Source organism: Urocitellus parryii, chromosome 1, assembly GCF_045843805.1.
Source record: "Urocitellus parryii isolate mUroPar1 chromosome 1, mUroPar1.hap1, whole genome shotgun sequence".
Lineage (NCBI taxonomy): Eukaryota > Metazoa > Chordata > Mammalia > Rodentia > Sciuridae > Urocitellus > Urocitellus parryii.
In genome coordinates, this window is record NC_135531.1 from 100,263,239 (window position 1) to 100,283,932 (window position 20,694).

Consider the following 20,694-nt stretch of genomic DNA (forward strand, 5'->3'; position numbering starts at 1 on the left):
CTTTAAAATGTTGTACATGCATTTTAAAAGGCCCCAAAAGCAATTTTAAAAAGCTCTTTTTAAAAATCATGGTGTTGGCAATGTTGGCACAGGTTGAGTATTTGTCTAAAATGCTTGGGGCAAATTTTCAATTTTGAATTTCTCCACATTTTGGAATCTTTACGTATATTTAATGCAATCTACCCAGGTCTAAATATGAAATTCATTTATGTTTCATATATACCTTATTATTGTAGTTTAAAAGTTAGTCTTATACAATATTTTTAATAATTTTGTGTGTGAAATGATTTCACTGAGTACTTATTATGTGCTAATAACTTCTTGTTTACACTTTAGAATTTCCACTTGTGGTATCATCTTGATGCTTAAAAATGTTTCAGATTTTTGGAGCATTTAAGATTTTGGATTTTCAGATTAGGAATGCTCAGCCTGTGTTATGAAACTAACTTGTGGGCATTGTAGGATAAATCAAATGAGGAATTATAAGCTGATGTCATTGACAACTGAGATTTTTCAGAATGGTTGAAAGGAGGAGAGATTAAGTAACAACACTGTAGGCCTGCTGTTAAGTTGAGAGTATCAGTATAGATATATATAGTTATATTTTATCTTTAACCCCAAAATGTTTTTTAGTTCTCTTCACTGAAAAGGTCTAAACACCTTTAACATTCAAAGAAACGTGGGTCCTTGAAGAAATGGCTGTCTAAAGTCTGGTGTTATGGATGATATAGAATATTTTGTTAAACCCTAAATTGTTGAAGATTACCAGAACATTGTCAAAGAGAAAAAATATCATCAAAGCTCTAGATCCTATCTGCTGATTTAAAAGAAAATTGGGGAACAGAGGAACTTATTAAAGGATTCTACAGAATCCCTACAGGATTCTTCTACAGGATAAGTGCCTTGTTTTCTTGAACAAGTAATTTGCAAAACTAGAAAGAGATGGCGAGGGAAAATATAGATTAAAGGAAATATACTGAATTGTACTATCTGGATTTTAGTCCATCTGTTTATGAGACAAAAATGTTTAGAAAATTATAATACACACTGGAGATGTGGATATTTAAGAATTAGTGCTATCTTTTAAGTGTGATGATGGTATTGTGGTTGGTTATGTAAGAAGAAGAAAGAAGTTCTTTTAGAACTATAACTGAAATATTATAGATGATGTGGTAAGGTTTTTGGGTAAGAATGTAGTAGTTGGGGATATAAATGAAATAAAATTGTTTTATGTACTGATCATTATTTATTGCTGCTTGGGGATGGATATATCAAGTGTTTTCTACAATTCTACTCTTGAATGTCCGAAATTCCATTATGAAAAACAAACAAAGAAAAAAAATGATTTTTTAAAGACAAATCCTTAGTTGATTTGTTTTACTGGCTATGATGGACAGTTCATAAACATTAACTTTTTTTTCAATAAGCTGAGTTTCTATGGAAATTAAAAATTGTGTTGTTGATAAAGTGTAAACAAGAAGTTATTAGCATATAATAAGTACTCAGTAAATTGTAGGTGTTGACATTTTAATTTGAATAATAAAATAATAATGTGAATGTTAGCTCTGTGGTATCTAAGGGGCTTTCCTGTATAGGTAATTTCCTGTATAGTTTTATTATTTTCCGGTATATTGAGGATAGTTAAATCTTATGGAGATTGAGAGAAGTTTTATATTTGGATATTTTATTGTTACAATTTCTATGAATTCCTTTTATTTTCTGCATCTCTTATATATTCAAAATTAATTAAAAAGCAGAAAGAAGGAAAGAAAAGAGCAGTATGAAAGGGAAGACTTGAACCATATAGAATGTAGTATCCTTTGTAGCTGTATGTGCCTTAAAGAAGGGAGAGTACTTGTAGAGTCATCTATTTAGAAAAGGAAAGGAATCTAATACCAAAACCAGCAAAGTGAAGATGGACACCTCCTGGTTATTTGCAAAGTTAAATTTGTGAGCCAAGTACTTATATTTTATTATAAGCACATATTATTTTATTAAATTGATATTAAGATTATAATTTGAAATAACTTGATTCTAGAAGGATTTCCAGTTATTGGAAAATATGGGTCCTTATTTGGCATTTTGCTTATGGAAAATAACTTTATTATATTATAGACAAAGACAGCCAGGAACAGAACCATAGTTTAAACAAGCTGAATTCATTATTCTGTGGGGGAAGTTACACACAATGAAACCATGGATTTTAAAAGGATTTATTTTAAGATTTGGGCTGTATTCAGGTGATTTTGGTGCAGGATTTAAAAAAAGTAGGATTAGATATCTCAATACATTATACCAAGAAAGGGAAGGTTAGGATTGGGGATGTAACTCAGTAGTAGAGCACTTGCCTAATGTGTGAGGCCCTGAGTTTAATCCCCAGTATCACAAAAAAGAAAGAAAAGAGGGTAGACTAGAACCTAAAGCTATAGTTGGTAAAGAAGTATCTATCATTTTTATGAGCATGATTAGAAGGATAGTCATTTTTATGATTTGGCTAATATTAATGTTTTTAATCTGTATTCAGTCCTGATTGTGCAGTGATCTTGATTTTTGTCTTGATCCATCCCAGTCAGAACAGTGGCTTTGTCTGCTATTACTATTCTGTGAAATTGTGTTTAACAGAAGGGCTCTAAGATCTGAGAGGCAGGCCAGGTTCTAGGTGTTGGGAGCTGCTCTTCTTTTTCTTACAGTTAAATCTTGAAAAATAAGGGATTGCATTTAGAAACAAAATGTTGTAGCTAAAAATTAATAATGTTGAATGACAATTGGAGTCATGTGTGAAGAACCAGCTTTTATAAATGAAGCATTTAAAATATTAAAAAAAAATTAACCCGTAAGAAATTTAAAACTATGTAGTCTTTTTTTTAAGCACCAGTAAGGTTTAATTTAATCATATTCTTGTGTTGTTTTGTTTTGTTTTTGGTTTTTTTTAGATATTTCCAAGTCCAAGCCATCCAAAAACGATTTACAGCTCCTCAAACTTAAAGACACCTTCAAAACTTTGTTCAGGGTCTAAGTCTCATGATGTTCAAGAAGTTCTTAAAAAAAAACAGGTACCAATCTCAGTTCTTGTCTTGCAGAGGAAATGACCTATTGAATTTTGAGAAGTTAATACTTTTAAACCAGTTCATGTTATAGAACATACATCTTCTCCATTTAATGTGGAGTCAAAAACTGAAAAAGAATGAACAAAACAAAACAAAAAAATGTTTCACAGTGCCTTTCAGTGGCCATATCAAACAAAAGGAATAACTTTTTTATTTTTTTGGCACGGAGATTGAACCTAAGACTTCACGTATGTTAATAATAAGCACATGCTCTACCACTGAGCTATACCCTCAGCCTTAAATTTTATATAATTTTTTTTGGGGGGGGGCGGGGGACGAGGTATTGAATTCAAGGACACTTTACCACTAATCCACATCCCCAGCCCTTTTTATTTTTTAATTTGAGACAGGTTTTTGCCAAGTTGCTGAGTTTAGCCTTGAATTTGGGATTCTCCTGCCTCAGCCTCACGAGTTACTGGGATTACAGGCTTGCACCACTGCCCCTTGTTCTGTCATGTTTCTTTTTCTTTCCAGTGGAAAAAAGCACATACTTTCTTTATTTTTTCTATAGTGCTGGAGATATAATCTAGGGCCTGATACATGCTAAGCAAGTGTTCTACCACAGAGCAACACTCCTAGCCCAAAGCACCTAGTGAAAAGCAAACATTTTTATTTCAGCATTTGCTTTACTGTATCCTTTTTGGTTTTGTTATTGGATAATATTTCACATAAACTATAGCATTCATTTAGTATTCAAATAGTTATGAACATATGTAGTCATTCATATTATTCAGTTCTGAGTTTCATTGTCATTTTAGATTTAAGCTAGTCATAGAGGTTTTTTCCAAATAAAGTAGATTTTTGTATGTACTGTCTTAGTAGAAAGATTCACTTCTCAGAGGTGAAAGCAAAATTTTTCTGGCAAAAATCCATAGATTTTGGTGATTTCTAACCTATAACTGCATCTCACATTTTTATTAAATTTGGAACTTCAAAATTAAGGATTTGGCTTATTACATTGGTAAGTTGAAAATAGCTCTTGTTTTCTTTAAAGATATTCATATCATTTTAATCAGTAAATCTCATAGAGCTAGTCAGTATCCAGTATTTTAAATATTTTTTTTAAAGTGCAGTTATAAATTTTAAAATGTGAATTCTCTTATGCTAAAAGTTTTGGGAGAAAATATACTCCACGATTTTGTCCCTGGTTTTAGCTTTTCTTTTTTAACTAGAAAGAAAATCTTAGGAATAATTCAGAAGAAATGAGAGTATAGTAGTATTATATATCATTGGTAAATTTTGTTATCTGTTACTAATTTTTTTTTTTTACCTCTTTATATAGGAAGCAATGAAGCTACAACAAGATATGAGGAAAAAGAGGCAAGAAATGTTGGAAAAACAAATAGAATGTCAGAAGGTAAGATAAGAACTCATTATTTGCTTGTTGGAATTGGTGTTTAGAGTTGATTTACAAAGATATCCAGACTTCTGAGTTTTTAAGATTGCAATTTACAAAGTATAGTTTTACTTTTTCTGCTTATTTTGTAGATGCTGATATCTAAGCTTGAAAAAAACAAAAACATGAAACCAGAAGAAAGAGCAAATATAATGAAGACTTTGAAAGAGCTTGGAGAAAAGATCTCACAATTAAAAGATGAATTAAAAACTTCTTCTGCAGTCTCCACACCATCGAAAGTAAAGACAAAAACAGAGGTATCTATTTACATCTACCACATTCTTGGTACTTTGAAAGTGCAGTGAAACCCTTAGATAGCTACTAACCTAATAGAGACAGGTAAACAGTGATAGTGTATTTTTTTCAGTGGTTCTATAGATGCTGTTTATCCTCTTTTTGAGAAGAGGTGATAATTCCCTTTTGGAACAAAAGTGTGTTTCGTTTTCATTTGGTGCTAGGGATTAAACCTGGGGCCTTGTATATGCCAAGCATGGGCTTTACCACTGAGCTACACTCCCACTTTAATACACTTTGTGTGTATTAAAAAATACACACAAAGGTGTGTATTTTTTAATTGAATTTTTTGTCTTCTGTGCTGATGAAAAGGAAACTGCTCAAGTAATGGCTTGGAAAGAACTATTTTCTATAAAGCCATTTCCACCCCCCACCCTGTTTTAAAATATCTGTTTTAGTAATATCTTTATTTTGTTTTCATGTGGTGCCGAGGGTTGAACCCAGGGCCTTGCGCATGCTAGTCTAGTGCTCTACTGTTGAGCCACATCTCCATCCCCAAAGACATTCCCTTTTGATAGTTAAAAGATATCATTGGTCTTAATAGGAATAAAAATGTGGTATGCTATTAGAATAATAAGTTCTAGATCTCTTTCAGTCTAGTTTTATTATTTCATATCTGTTTCTATATCTTGGGAGAGTACTTGCTTTATGCAGAGGTTCCCTTATACCACAACTTCATTAGTGGGATTTTAGATCACTTCCACCCTTTGAGAGCTGGGAATAAATTTGTCAGATACATAAAATGTAATTATTGTATATATTTGAAATGATGGTTCTCTATCAGTGTAGGAATATAAAGTGATAGTTAAGATTGCTTTTATAAAATAAAAAATATGTTTTTATTGAGATATTCCCCAATTCTAGAAAGAATATAATATACTTTACTCTTTTTTTAGACGTGTAGTAGTTAGTTTAAAACTCTTGTGATCAAGTGATCCTCCCAATGTCAATCTCCATTTAGTTGGGACTATAGGTGCAAACCATCATGCCCAACCATATGTACGTTTTAAAATCAATGAGTGCATGGGAGGGCTGGGCATGGTGGCACATGCCTGTAATCCCACCAACACAGAAGGCTGAGACAGGAGGATCACAAGCTCACAAGTTCAAGGCCAGCCGCAGCAACTTAGTGAGAACCTCAGCAACTTAGCAAGACCCTGTCTCAGAATAAAACACATAATAAAAGGGATGGGATGTGACTCAGTGGTTAAGCACCCCTGGGTGCAATCCTTATTACCAAATAAATAACAGATAGATAAAATAAAAAGGGCTCAGGATGTGACTCAGTAAAAGCATCCCTGGCTGAAATCCCCAGTACCCCACTACCACCCCCCCAAAAAAGAAAAAAAAATATATAAAACTGCTTATCATGTATAACTGATTAGAACAACAACAACAAAACACATTAGCAACTATTTATTTTTTGTAGAAAGTCATTTTATTCTAAAGGATGAAAATAAAATAAAGTTACAGCAATTAATTAAAAAAAAAAAAAAGAAAAGTGCATGGAAGGGTAAATCTCTCTCACACTCATGCCGCCTAAAGGCGTGACTTTTTTTGTATCTCATACAAGAAAGAATGGCAACAGTTACGGAGTTCCTGTTAGAAAGGAATTCTATAACTATTACATTTGTATAGTTAATAAATGCTTATCATTTAATTTACTTTGCCCCATTATGTTTCATTTATGATGCATTATTATGTGAAAATTATTTCAGCTCCCTCTTCTTAGGTGACTATTTCCAGGATCAAAATTATAGGTCATCTTATGCTGTTATACTACTATTTATTGTCGTTATGCTCACTATACTTTTGTAGTTTTTGTTTGTAAAGTTACTTTCCTTAAAGCACATGTTTCTTGGCATCCTCTCACTTATTTTCTCAAAAGGTAGATGTGTCATTGTGAAACTGTAATTTTCTGATAAAATCTTGGAAGTTACCTTAAAAAATACCTTTTTACTCTTAATTTTTCCAAAGGCCCAGAAAGAGTTACTAGATACTGAACTAGACCTTCATAAGAGATTATCCTCTGGAGAAGACACAACAGAATTACGGAAAAAACTCAATCAGTTACAGGTTGAGGTGAGATTTAACCCACCACATGTAACATCTCAAAATTTAGCTTTTTCTCTATTTTCGAAGGTTTAGTCTAACAATGTATGTTACATTCTACTTTTTGTTGTTGTTATTCAGGCTGCACGATTAGGTATTTTACCTGTGGGTCGAGGAAAGACCATGTCCTCTCAAAGTCGAGGAAGAGGCCGAGGCCGTGGAGGAAGAGGGAGGGGCTCACTAAATCACATGGTGGTGGACCACCGCCCCAAAGCACTAACAGTTAGGGGATTCATTGAGGAGGAAAAAGATGAATTACTTCAGCATTTCTCAGTAAGTTTTTGAAGTAGCAAATGCTAACTGTAAAAACACTGTGTTCAGCATTTTCTTTGCTACAGTCTGTGCAAATACCAATGTTTATACATTAGAAATTTTAGTTGTAAAAATATGCATATTAGTAAATTCTTACTAATTTATTTGAAGGTCAAAAAGTAGATCTTGCTTTATAATTCCATGATATTCCATGTAAATGCATGTGTGGTGACAAGTTGTTCCAAAGCTGCATTTGATTTTTGTTCTTGGATTATTATATGGTTTATCAGATAATCCTAGTCAATAAGTAAAATTAATTTTTTTGTTTGTAGTGCTGGGGATTGAACCCAGGGCCTTGTGCATTCGAGGCAAGCACTCTTCCAACTGAGCTATATCCCCAGCCCAAAATTGATTTGGATTAGAGTTAAAAAAAAAAAACAAAGAATTTATTAGGCCAGTAGACATGTTTAGTTATATTCTGTATGTGGCAGCCCACTTCCTTTAAGGCAAACATACAAATAGAAATTTGTTACAGGCAGATGTCTTTATTATTCTGACATACAGAGTATATTCTCTTTCCAGCCACTCATTCTATATTCATCGAGCTAGAACATTTTTATACATTGCTCTCATTTATACAAGCTTAAATAATTATATAAATAATTATATAAATGTGAAAGTGAAAACATGAATCTCTGTGTATCATTTTATGTGTTCAGATGTGAAGAAAACCAAAGCTTAAAATGCCAACCAAGGCCATTCAGTCATTAAAGGCCAGAACCAAGATAATTAGGTTTCTTCTCAGACAACTTTTTTGAGTGAAAATATTTCTACTTTAAAATGTGTTAAAGATGGTGAGCCAAATCATGAAGGGCAAGGCTTCACTCCAAGTGTTTTTATTAATTTGATGCTCATTAATTTTGTTTACCTTGACTCTTGGAGAACAATAGGTTATTATAAAGAGAGTCCAGATTTGAGAGTCAGCTGACAATACTGAGTACTAGGAAAATACCCCCGGATTAGCTACTTGGGTAATTTAGTATGCTTTCTTTGAACAGTTTGCAGATGTTATTGTGAGTAAATTTAGCATACTTAAATGAACTCTTCTTAATGTCTTTTATATCCCAAGGCCAAGATGATGAAATCTGTATTTTTAATATTTTTATGCTGTTCTTAGTGATTGTGAAAGGATGAACCATATGTATGTGAATATAGATATAGATATATAACTATGTCTATATAAAAAACTGATGGGTTATAGGCAAGCTAGTGTAAGAATCTAATTCTGGAGGCCCTTGTAGTTTGTTCTTCTATCCAATAGTCTACTTTTAGGAATTTATCATAAGGGAATTGTGGTTATGTACAAATAGTGCCTAAGTATTCTCATTGTAGCACTCTTAGTGAAATGGGAACCATGTAATTATTCAATAGTATTTTGCTTGTCATTAAAAACGTGTTCTTGGGCTGGGGTTGTAGCTCAGTGGTAGAGTGCTTGCCACTCATGCATGAGGCCCTGGGCTGGGTCCCCAGCACCACATAAAAATAAACAAATAAAAATAAAGATTTTTTAAAAAATGTTCTTTTTAAATTTCTTTTTTAGTTGTAGATGGACACAATACCTTTATTTGTTTATTTTTATGTGGTGCTGAGGATCGAACCCAATGCCTCACATGTGCTAAGCAAGCACTCTACCACTGAGCTACAAATCCAGCCCCTAAAGTCATGTTCTAAAAGACTGTTGACCAATATGGGGAAAATTTGGGGATTAACTATTAGTTTAAGAAAAGATTAGGTACCTCCAGTAATCCCAGTAACTCAGGAGGCTAAGGCAGGAAGGTTGCCGGTTTGAGGTCAGCGAGGGCAATTTAGTGAGTCCCTGTTAGAAAATAACAGGGTAAGGATGTAGCTCAATGGTAGAGCACCCCTGGGTTCCGTCCCCAGTACTAAAAAAAAAAAAAAAAAAAAAAAAAAAAAATTCAAAACTACATATAAACTTGAAATGAAAAGTGCATTAAATTGTTAGTTGTAGGTAGCAGAATTCAAGTTTTTAATTGTTTTCTTTGTATCTCTAACTTTCAGTGAACATAAATTTTTTAAAATCAGACTTTTTACCTCAAATTATTTTATATATTAAATATCTTTTAAAAACATGGAATATATAAAAATATAAATAAAATTTTATGTATTTTAAATATCAAAATCAATTCAGAAACAATTTTTATAAAGAGAATCTTTGTTTATATGTTTTTTACCTCACAGAGATTTAAGGATTATTAAAGATCTTTATGAAGAATTCCATTAAGTATTTTGACATTGCAGGTTTGTTCAGCAGCTGAAAGTTATAAGTCATAAAGCTTACTTAAGGGCACAGGGCAAGAACTAAGGTACATTAGTTTATCTCTGGTTTAAAGAGACATTTGACAGGTTTCAACAAGGGAAGTTATTTTTCTAAGTGTTTGGAATATTTGGACTTGATGTTGGCATTTTTCAAGTAGCATGCATCAATTAACTTGCAGAGTGTTGAATTGTGGTAGTGTGGTTTAACCATTATACTCAGTGTTACATGATGGAACTTTGGTTTTTTTTTCCTTTCCTGGTTATAAAGGTAATACATGGTTCTCTCAATACATTTGGCTGCAAGTGACAGATAAATAACTTGAAAATATAAACATGTATTTTCTTCCTTTTCAAGAAATCATGAGGCAGGGAGTGTTTTGTCAGTTTTTCATTGCTGTGCCCAGAGTACTTGACAGGAACAACTTAGTGGAGGAAAAATTTATTTTGGTTCACTGAATCAGACGTCTCAGTCCATGGATGGCTGACTCCATTGCAGTAGGCCCATGCTGAGGTAGAACACGATGGGGGAAGGGCATAGGAGAGGGAAGCTCCTCCCCTCATGGCCAAGAGGAAGCACAGAGATAAGGACTGCTGGGCACCTTTCCAAGGCATGTCCCCACTTACCCACCTATTCCAGCCACACCCCACCAGCCTATTTAAAGAAGGATGGACTGGTAAGGTTATAGTTCTCATAATCCACTTGCTTCCAGACATTCCTGCATTAACACAAGGAGGTTTGCCCCTGCCTCCCTCCCTGGCTTGGGGGGTGGGGAGGAGGAGGAGGAGGAGGAGGATGACAACTTCATACCCAGAAGTTTGAGAAATGGTTAATTCAGAAACTTAACTACACAAGGTCTTTCTGTTATCTTGGGCATTTTTCCTCATGGTATTAGGGTGACTGCAGCAATAACAAACATCATACACAACCTCTAACAACAATGCACAAAGGTAGAAAAGTAAGGATACTACCTTTCTTTTTTTTTTAATTTCTTTTTTTTTTAATTGGTTGTTCAAAACATTTCTTATGCCAGTTGTTAAAGTAGGGAAGAGAAGAAAACCTTTCCAGAAAGTAGTCTACCTACTTCGCCAGCCACCATCACTCCCAACCAGTGATGTACCTTCATGCACCTTAGCCAGAAGTGTCTTATGCCCATTTCTAAACTAATGTCTTTAAGGGAAACAGAGTTACCATGACTGAATTAAACTAATCATGGTTTGGCCTCTGAGCTAAGAATCACATGGTGGTTGTTATTGCTGATGTAAGTCAGGATTTGTTAAAAAGAAAAGAATCTTATCTATGTACCTACCTACCTATTTTTGGTACTGGGAATTAAATCCAGGGCCACTTTACCACTGGACTACTATCTCCAGTCTTTTTTTTTTTTTTTTTTAAAAAAGCAGGGCCCAACTAAATTGCTAAGGGTGATTGGATTATAGACATGTGCTACTATGCCAAGCTTGTTAGGAAATTTCTTTTTTTTAATTTTTTTTATTGGTTGTTCACAACATTACAAAGCTCTTGACATATCATATTTCATACATTAGATTGAAGTGGGTTATGAACTCCCAATTTTTACCCCAAATGCAGATTGCAGAATCACGTCGGTTACACATCCACAATTTTACATAATGCCCTATTAGTAATTGTTGTATTCTGCTACCTTTCTTATCCTCTACTATCCCCCCTCCCCTCCCCTCCCATCTTCTCTCTCTACCTCATCTACTGTAATTCATTTCTCTCCTTATTTTTTCCCATTCCCCTCACAACCTCTTATATGTAATTTTGTATAACAATGAGGGTCTCCTTCCATTTCCATGCAATTTCCCTTTTCTCTCCCTTTCCCTCCCACCTCATGACTCTGTTTAAAGTTAATCTTTTCCTTCTGCTCTTCCTCCCTGCTCTGTTCTTAGTTGCTCTCATTATATCAAAGAAGACATTTGGCATTTGTTTTTTAGGGATTGGCTAGCTTCACTTAGCAAAATCTGCTCTAGTGCCATCCATTTCCCTGCAAATTCCATGATTTTGTCATTTCTTAGTGCTGCGTAGTACTCCATTGTGTATAAATGCCACATTTTTTTTACCCATTCATCTATTGAGGGGCATCGGGGTTGGTTCCACAGTCTAGCTATTGTGAATTGTGCTGCTATGAACATCGATGTGGCAGTATCCCTGTAGTACGCTCTTTTAAGGTCTTCAGGGAATAGTCTGAGAAGGGCAATAGCTGGGTCAAATGGTGGTTCCATTCCTAACTTTCCCAGCAATCTCCATACTGCTTTCCATATTGGCAGCACCAATTTGCAGTCCCACCAGCAATGTACAAGAGTACCCTTTTCCCCACATCCTCGCCAGCACTTGTTGTTTGACTTCATAATGGCTGCCAATCTTACTGGAGTGAGATGGTATCTTAGGGTGGTTTTGATTTGCATTTCTCTGACTGCTAGAGATGGTGAGCATTTTTTCATGTACTTGTTGATTGATTGTATGTCCTCCTCTGAGAAGTGTCTGTTCAGGTCTTTGGCCCATTTGTTGATTGGGTTATTTGTTTTCTTACTGTTTAATTTTTTGAGTTCTTTGTATACTCTGGATATTAGGGCTCTATCTGAAGTGTGAGGAGTAAAAATTTGTTCCCATGATGTAGGCTCCCTGTTGACCTCTCTTATTGTTTCTCTTGCTGAGAAAAAACTTTTTAGTTTAAGTAAGTCCCATTTGTTGACTCTTGTTATTAACTCTTGTGCTATGGGTGTCCTATTAAGGAATTTGGAGCCCGACCTCACAATATGTAGATCGGAGCCAACCTTTTCTTCTATCAGACGCATAGTCTCTGATTTGATATCAAGGTCCTTGATCCATTTTGAGTTGACTTTTGTGTGTGTCGAGAGGAGGGGATTCAGTTTGATTTTGTTGCATATGGATTTCCAGTTTTCCCAGCACCATTTGTTGAAGATGCTATCCTTCCTCCATTGCATGCTTTTAGCCCCTTTATCGAATATAAGATAGTTGTAATTTTGTGGATTGGTTTCTGTGTACTCTATTCTATACCATTGGTCCACCCGCTTGTTTTGGTACCAGTACCATGCTGTTTTTGTTACTATTGCTTTGTAGTACAGTTTGAAATCTGGTATCGCTATACCTCCTGATTCACACTTCCTGCTTAGAATTGCTTTTGCTATTCTGGGTCTTTTATTTTTCCATATGAATTTCATGATTGCTTTATCTATTTCTACAAGAAATGCTGTTGTTGGGGCTGGGGATGTGGCTCGTGCCGCCCAGGTTCGATCCTCAGCACCACATACCAACAAAGATGTTGTGTCCGCCGAGAACTAAAAAATAAATATTAAAAAAATTCTCTCTCTCTCTCTCACTCTCTCACTCTCTCTTTAAAAAAACAACAACAACAAAAAAGAAATGCTATTGGGATTTTGATTGGCATTGCATTGAACCTATAGAGACCTTTTGGTAATATCGCCATTTTGATGATGTTAGTTCTGCCTATCCATGAACAGGGTATATTTTTCCATCTTCTAAGATCTTCTTCTATTTCTTTCTTTAGGGTTCTGTAGTTTTCATTGTATAAATCTTTCACCTCTTTTGTTAGGTTGATTCCCAAGTATTTTATTATTTTTTTTGAGGATATTGTGAATGGGGTGGTTTTCCTCATTTCCAGTTCTCTGGAAATGTCACTGATATACAGGAATGTCACTGATATACAGGAATGCCTTAGAATTATGCGTGGCTTCATGAGGTTTATCAGAGATTTTTTTCATGGACAATCCAGAGTGAAATTAGAAAGAACCCCTTCTGTTAATGTTTGTCAGAACTGCACACAAAATGTTATGTTTGTCAGATCTGCACACAGTTTTGCAATCTAGTACCTTTGATAGAAAAGCTATCAGAGTAACTAAGCACTCACTTTCATGAAACTTTGAATCCTTTTTCTCTTGTTTCTGTTACTTTGTCTTTAAAATGAAACTTTTGCCTTCACACTGAAATTTGCTGAGGAAAAAAAAATGTTAAGAAACTAGTACGAAGAAGCCCATTTGAAACAGAGCAGTTTTACCTTTAGTTAGGACATATGTGTCTAATTAATGCTCATTGAATAGGTAGATGGACTAGGGAGTACTTGTCATTGAATAGCACTTTAGAAGAGGAAATGGGAAGAGCTTTATTAAAAAGTAAATAAGGGGCCCTGGCTGTAGCTCAGTGGCAGAATACTTGCCTGGCATGTATGAAGCACTGGGTTCAATCTTCAGCACAACATAAAAACAAACAAACAAACAAACAAATAAATAATTATTTAAAAAATAGTAAATAGGCTGTAAGACCTGCAGTGAAGTGAATGGACGCTAGATTGTTTCCTTTTTTTTCCCTTTTCTTTTCTTATTCTTTTTTATAGTACTGGGGATTGAACCCAAAGTCTTATATATGCTAGGCCAGCACTCTACCACTGAGCTATATATCCTTGGCCCTTTTAAAATTTTTATTTTAAGACATGTTACTCAGGCTGGCCTTGCATTTGCAATCCTCCTGCCTCAGAATCCTAAGTAGCTAGGATTATAGGCATACACCACTGTGCCTGGCCCTTTGATTCACCTTTTTAAAGAATTATGTACTTTAAGGTATGAATCTAAATTTGTACCCATCAAAATCAAAGGTTAATAATCAAGAAAAGAATATTTATTATTCTCATCATGACTTATATAGAAGAACAACTATATACATCATCCCAAATGTGATAAGTGGTAAAATTTACTGACTTATATAGAAATGGTGGACTGTCCAAGACAGACCAGAACAAATTGTTCTAAATAAAATGGACTTCCTTCTTTCTAGATTGTGGACTCACCTTAACAGATTTTCCCCCAGATCATTATACTTTCTAAATAATATAGAATTTGACAAAATCATTACAAATATGATGCAAAATTACATGTTTTTCTAAAATATATTTTAGGCTGCAAACCAAGGGTCAAAGTTCAAAGACCGTCGGCTACAAATATCATGGCACAAGCCCAAGGTACCATCTATATCCACTGAGACCGAGGAAGAAGAAGTCAAGGAAGAGGTAAATTCAATGATTGAATGATTAAGACTTGAATTAGATCACGTCTCATTTCCCAATTAGATATTTTCCTTCACACTAAATAGTACAACTTTAAAAATACACACACACACACACACACACACACACATATATACATGCACATATAGTGTTTTTCATGCTTTTAGTTAGATCAGTTTAGAAATAATAATCAGTCTTAAAATACAAGAAAATTGATTTTGCTGTATTAATATTGGTTTTTCTTTACTTTTTTCTTTTTGTTTGGTAATGGAGAGATTTAAGCCAGAGGCACTTTATCATTGAACTACATCCCCAGCCCTTTTTATTTTTTTATTTTGAAACAGAGTCTCACTGAGATGCTCAGGGCTTTGCTAAATTGCTGAGGATTGCTTCAAACTTGGGATCCTCCTTCCTCAGACTCCCGAATTGCTGGATTACAGGCATATGCCACTGTGCCTGGTTTACTGTTGTGTTTCTAATTAGTTTATTAAAGTGAACACTTAAGCTGTGTTGCAAATTATTTCTGATTCATCATAATCTTGGCTTTAAAATATGTCAAGAATTTATAATTGATCAAGTGTCTTCTGACTACATGGGTAATTTTATATAGCAGAAGTAGAAATCCTCACAACAGAAAGAAAGCAAAGTCTTAGTATTTTAGTAATGTTTGTGGCTACTTTGTGTCAAATTTTAAATATATGATTTGGAATATCAAGTGTCATGGGAGATTAATGTATTTATTCCTTACAAATAATTAGATAAACATAACAGGAAAAATTTAGTAGTTTGACCATTTATTTCCTCAAGTTAATGGAATAAAATTAATTTATCAGAGACATTGCTCATAGATATTTTAAAATTTTTTTTCTACCATTCACACGCATAGGTATTTATTTTCCTGATGATAATTAGAATGAAAATATATTAATATTAGCAGAGGAGAATTTATATTCTTTTAAAAAGTGTTTGGGGAAAGGGAGAAAGCTTGGTTAACAAGTATAAAGTCACAGCTAGACAGGAAGAATAAATTCTTGTGTTCTATTACTCAGAATGATTATAATTAACAATGTCATACAATTCAAAGCAGTTAGAAGAAAGCATTTTGAATGTTTTCATCACAAAGAAAGAAGATCTTCTGAGATAATGATAATCTGAGTGCCCTGAGTTGATCAATATATGATGTTTGGGATTGGGATACAACTCAGTTGGTAGAGTGCTTGTCTCACATGCACAAAGCCCTGGGTTCAGTCCCCAGCACATAAAAAAAATGATGTTTGAATGTACCAAAACATCATACTATACTCTAAAAAGAGTTACCAGCCTGTTCAACAACAAACAATTTTGGGTGTTTTTTGCCCTGAGAGATAACTCTTGAGTATATCACTTGTAAATATAGCCTGGGCTTTGTATACTAGCCTGTTTCTCCATTGGCCTAAAAAGTATTTAATGTTTTAAGCGAATTTTACCCTCTCTTTCTTCAGGAAACAGAAACCTCAGATTTGTTCTTGCATGATGATGATGATGAAGATGAAGATGAATATGAGTCTCGTTCATGGCGAAGATGAAATCTGATGCAAGCTGTATAATTTTTAGGAATATTGTTTAGAAGAACAACTTTTTAAAATTATTTAAAGAAGTCAATGAGCCAAAAAAAAAATTTTTTTATTTTTCTTTTCAACACAGTAGATTTAAGGACAGCAAGTTTGCTATTTAAACACATCTCATAATTGTACATGATATTAAAGCACCAAAGGCCTAGTGACTTTTATGCAGTTGTGAAGATCCACAGGAATGACATGGATAATCTCTAGAGCCTTATTTTCCACACCACCTGTTTTTGTTGCTATTGGTGTTGGATTATGATGTAAATGACAGGGTGTTCAGAAATTTTATTTTGGATTATAATCTGATAAAATTTCATTAAATGTCAAAATCGCCTGGAATCTCTTAACTCTCAGCTATTATGAATGGGTCGTCAGACAGTAGGAGATATTTGTAATTAAAATACCCTTTTGCTTTCAAGAGTTGTCTTGGAAGAAAAGTAAATTTAATTTTTTTACTGTGGAGCAGCCCAGTTTGTATTCACTCTCAGTTTTTTCAGGGTTTTATGTGCAGTAGTGCTATTTCAGTGAAAATCACAACAAACTCTGTTCTCAAATGCTACAAGGCAATGGTAGCTAGCTACAAGGTATTTCTATCCTCATATTAACTCCTAAACTTTTCCTGCTGCTGATCTTTGCTTTGATATTTAGTGAATTGGTTCAGTTGATCCCTTTTTTTAAAAACTCAAAATGTAAAAGGCTTTCACCTGTTCACCCTTTCTCGTTCCCTGTTTTCTTCCTGTTGCCTTTTTAGTCATAGGTGTGACTTACCCATTATTGAGATGAGTGATTTAGTTGGGCCATCAAGAGTCATTCCCCAATAAAAAGTTTTAAAACACCACCTTGATAAATAAGTGATATTTTGATAAATAAAAGGGGAGAGTCACCAGCTTCTCCCCCCACCCCTTAAAGGTTCAGTTTAGTTATAGTTAGACAAAAGGGTTAAAATGTGTCCGAAATTCTTTTCCTAAATTTAAACCATGATGGTGAGGTGACTGGGGGTAGAATGGGGGTGGGGTAGGAGGCTGGGTATGCTAGTAATAAATGGGAGTCATAACTTGACTTTGATCAGATGACCTTATATTTTCGTAATTTTGTAGCTTGTTGCTATCCATGAACATATGCATCCTTTAGTAGACAGCTTCCTTTACTGTGTGCATTTTTACTGTACACTGTATAGTATATCTGTTAAGTAAAATATATATGTAAATTTATGTCCTTGTGTTCTAAATGTTAGATGGAAAAGCAGAGGAGCAACACTACACTGTATTGACCCCTAGGGAAATAAAATGATTAATGTACATAGGATGTTACTTTTTCAAGGATATACACATCTGTGTTTTTATATGTGTGTGGTGTGAAAATTTGAAACCTTTTGGCTTCAGAAGGTTCTTGGTGATCACTATATCAAGGATTTTGTTTCCTGAGGTAAAGATTTGTTTCTGAAAGGAGAAACTATTCACTAAGAAACTTAAAACCTTCAGGACTCTAGATTTACGTAGCTTCAAAAAGTTAAATCCCATGTTCTGATCATCCTTTTCCTTCTACATATTTTCCTGGAATGATGTGTCAAACCAGGGTCATTTATAAGTTCGTGTAATTTTCCCTTAATAATAAGGACTTCCTCTTTCTAGGTTATTGTTATATTTCTGATAACACTGAAGCTAAAATAAGCTTATAAAAGAAGGAGAACATTAGAATGGGGTACCTAGAATAAGCAATCTTGCTCCTTACTCCTCCATCATCTCTAATGAAATTTTCTTGATGTCTGTGGCTCAGTCAGTATATATTTTGAAAGATTCATTGTGGTGAATATTTTGAGTCCTGACAATTTAAACGTGATAGAGGGAACAAAGGATTTATATATTTTTTGTACAAAGTTTTTTCTTAAACTGTATAATTTTGTAAATAATTTGTTTGGTTTTTTTTTTCTTTTGTGTACTAAAACTACCAGCGTATAGATTTCAATAAGAATTGTTGTATTTTTGTATTTGGAAACTGAAAATTACAGTAAATTAATGGAGCTGTAAGAAAATTTTCAGTAGACTGACAGTTCAACAGAATGAGATTCCTTTTCATATGATTTTTTAACTTCAAAGTTGACATCTTAACTGTACTCTCACTATAGAGTGAGTTGAGGATTTCTTTGACTTTTAGTTACTGGGGGCAGGGGATGAAAGAGAAGGATGCTAAAGTGAAGAACAGATGGATAGTTTTTTTCATTAAGGTTTGAGGTCCTTTCTATAAGACTTCATTTTCAGTGTACCTTAAATAGAACTAAAAAATATTAAAATGTCCTAAGAATTCTAAAACATGCTTGATTCTCAAATGAATTCAGAACATGAATTAATTGTATTATAAAATTTAAGATTAGTATTAAGTAGTTGAATACACACACACACACACACCACACCACACACACACACACACACACACACACTTTTTCCCCTTTGGGAATTTTTTTACCGGCATCCTCTCCAACTCTTAGAATTCTCTAAAAAGCAAATAACTACCGTGACTTTTTTTTCTCGACACCTTTATTTACATAAATAATATACAGCATCAAGGCAAATTCTGCTGTTCTTCTTAATGTGTAGTTGATCAGCAATAAAAGCCATTAGTATGGCTAGGTCAGGTTGAGTTACTGGATTTCTGCCCAAGCCTAAAAAGGTAACCTTAAGGAATACAAAATTTCTCTCAATTTCTTCATGTCATATTGGGAAAATATTGTCACCAGCTAAGATAATAAATTGGAAAACAGTCTTGTTAAAGTGAAAAAGGTCCATTATGATGGATCATTATTTCAAAAAAAGAAGAAAAAAATCATGTGAAAAGGAATAGTGGTTCCTCTTGATGTATAGTATGCCTGTATTATAGTTTTTACAAAATTGTGAACTTGTGTAATAGTAAAATAGGAGATATTGTTGAATTTCTAACTGTTTATACATTTAAATTCATATATGTAATGTTTGTTTTATTGATTACAATCTGAATTTCTTAAGAAGCATGTTGACTTTTGCAATAAAGATGCAATATGGAATGGTTCACAATTGGGAAAAAAAGAAAAAAAATGAAAGTATTACAAATTTAAAAGAATTCGGAAAATTTATGAACCATTCCAAAAATTATAACAATCACCAAAAGAGCTGTAATTCTGGCTTGTTCTGGAAAGAAAGAATATGCGTGTGTATGCTTGCTCATGAGAGAGTGTGAGCAGTAGGTATGTATGTGTGCTTTCTGTTGGGTTCAAGTATATGAACGAATGTTATCCAATATGAATTTGGGTTCAGAGTTACTGGCTATTAAATGTCCAGGTGAACAGCTCCCTGATCAGGGTAGTCTAGAGAATGAAAGAGAAGTCTATTAAAGTGCTCCTTGTAAGTGACCATTGATAGCCATATTTTTTTGGTCATGGATAGATGTTAGTATCCCAGATACAAAGCACAAACAATATTATGAAAACAGTTATATTATTGTGAAGATATTCACTTTGTGTGCCAATAATAGGAAGGACATTTTCCTTATGTAGAACAGGAAAAAGAGAAAGAATACCTAGAAGAGATGACTTAAAAGATATTTAAGTTCTAAATGTGATGAAGATTTTGTAAGGATTAACTAGAGAAGGCAGTGATCTTACACACTGAGGTGGTGATGGGAAAGGGAAGGAGGAATATTTCACAGGGGTTCCTATTTTCTCATTTTAAAAATTGCTCTTTTTAAAATTCTCCTTAAGTGTATTGTTTGGAAGGACATTTATAATTTTCAGCTTATTCAGGAAAACATTAAGTTTATTTCATTCTTTTCAAATAAACAAATTTTATTTGTATTACATGTATTATGTAAATGGCAAATAAGCTTTATGTGGCCATTTGTTTTGAATAGATTGTTAAGTGATCCTATCCTGTGTATATGTATAATAAAATTCTGGGGCCTTTTGCAGGGAGCAAGGTTCTGAACATAGTTATATCTGTTTAACATGTCAAAGGGCTGGGGTTGTGGTTCAGAGGTTTAGCGCTCGCCAAGCACATGGGAGGCCCTGGGTTGGATCCTCAGCACCACATAAAAATAAATAAGTAAGTAAAGGTATTGTGTCCAGTTACAACAAAAAATAAATATTAAAAAAAAGAAGACAAGTCAAATGTTTTACTAAGACGTCACTTTCCTTAATAGAAACTATTGATTTTATTGATGATTTTACTGATTTTTGAGGTAATTGTGTTAAAGCCAAGGACACATTTTGAACTTCATCATATTACCTAGTCTGGATTTAGTTAACAGTAAACAGATATGACTGTATATATCAACATATGGATTTGTTTTTTTTTTTTTTTTCTGGTACTAGGGATTGAACTCAGGGGTGCTCAACCACTGAGCCATATCTCCATTCCTTTTTCAAAATTTTTAATTTTGAGATGTCTCACTAAGTTGCTTAGGACTTCACTAAGTTGCTTGAGGCTGGCTTTGTATTTGTGGTCCTCCTGCCTCAGCCTCCTGAATCACTGGGAGTACAGTGTGCCATCATACCTGGAAACTTG

General features: G+C 34.0%; 1 protein-coding gene across 2 annotated transcripts in view; it reads left to right on the top strand.

Annotated features, from left to right (window-relative positions):
* Window positions 1-19,889, top strand: part of Rbm27 (RNA binding motif protein 27) — a 79,411-nt gene extending 59,522 nt beyond the window's left edge. Inside the window, exons 15-21 of one of the 2 annotated variants that reach the window (XM_026384362.2) lie at window positions 2,934-3,053; window positions 4,390-4,464; window positions 4,596-4,760; window positions 6,775-6,879; window positions 6,991-7,182; window positions 14,451-14,561; window positions 16,040-19,889. In XM_026384362.2, coding sequence (XP_026240147.1) covers window positions 2,934-3,053; window positions 4,390-4,464; window positions 4,596-4,760; window positions 6,775-6,879; window positions 6,991-7,182; window positions 14,451-14,561; window positions 16,040-16,123 — 852 coding nt within the window. In that variant the 3' untranslated portion in view covers window positions 16,124-19,889. The remainder of the gene's footprint in view (window positions 1-2,933; window positions 3,054-4,389; window positions 4,465-4,595; window positions 4,761-6,774; window positions 6,880-6,990; window positions 7,183-14,450; window positions 14,562-16,039) is intronic. The other variant, XM_026384361.2, reaches the window with a different exon arrangement.
* The last annotated feature ends 805 nt before the right edge of the window (window positions 19,890-20,694 follow it).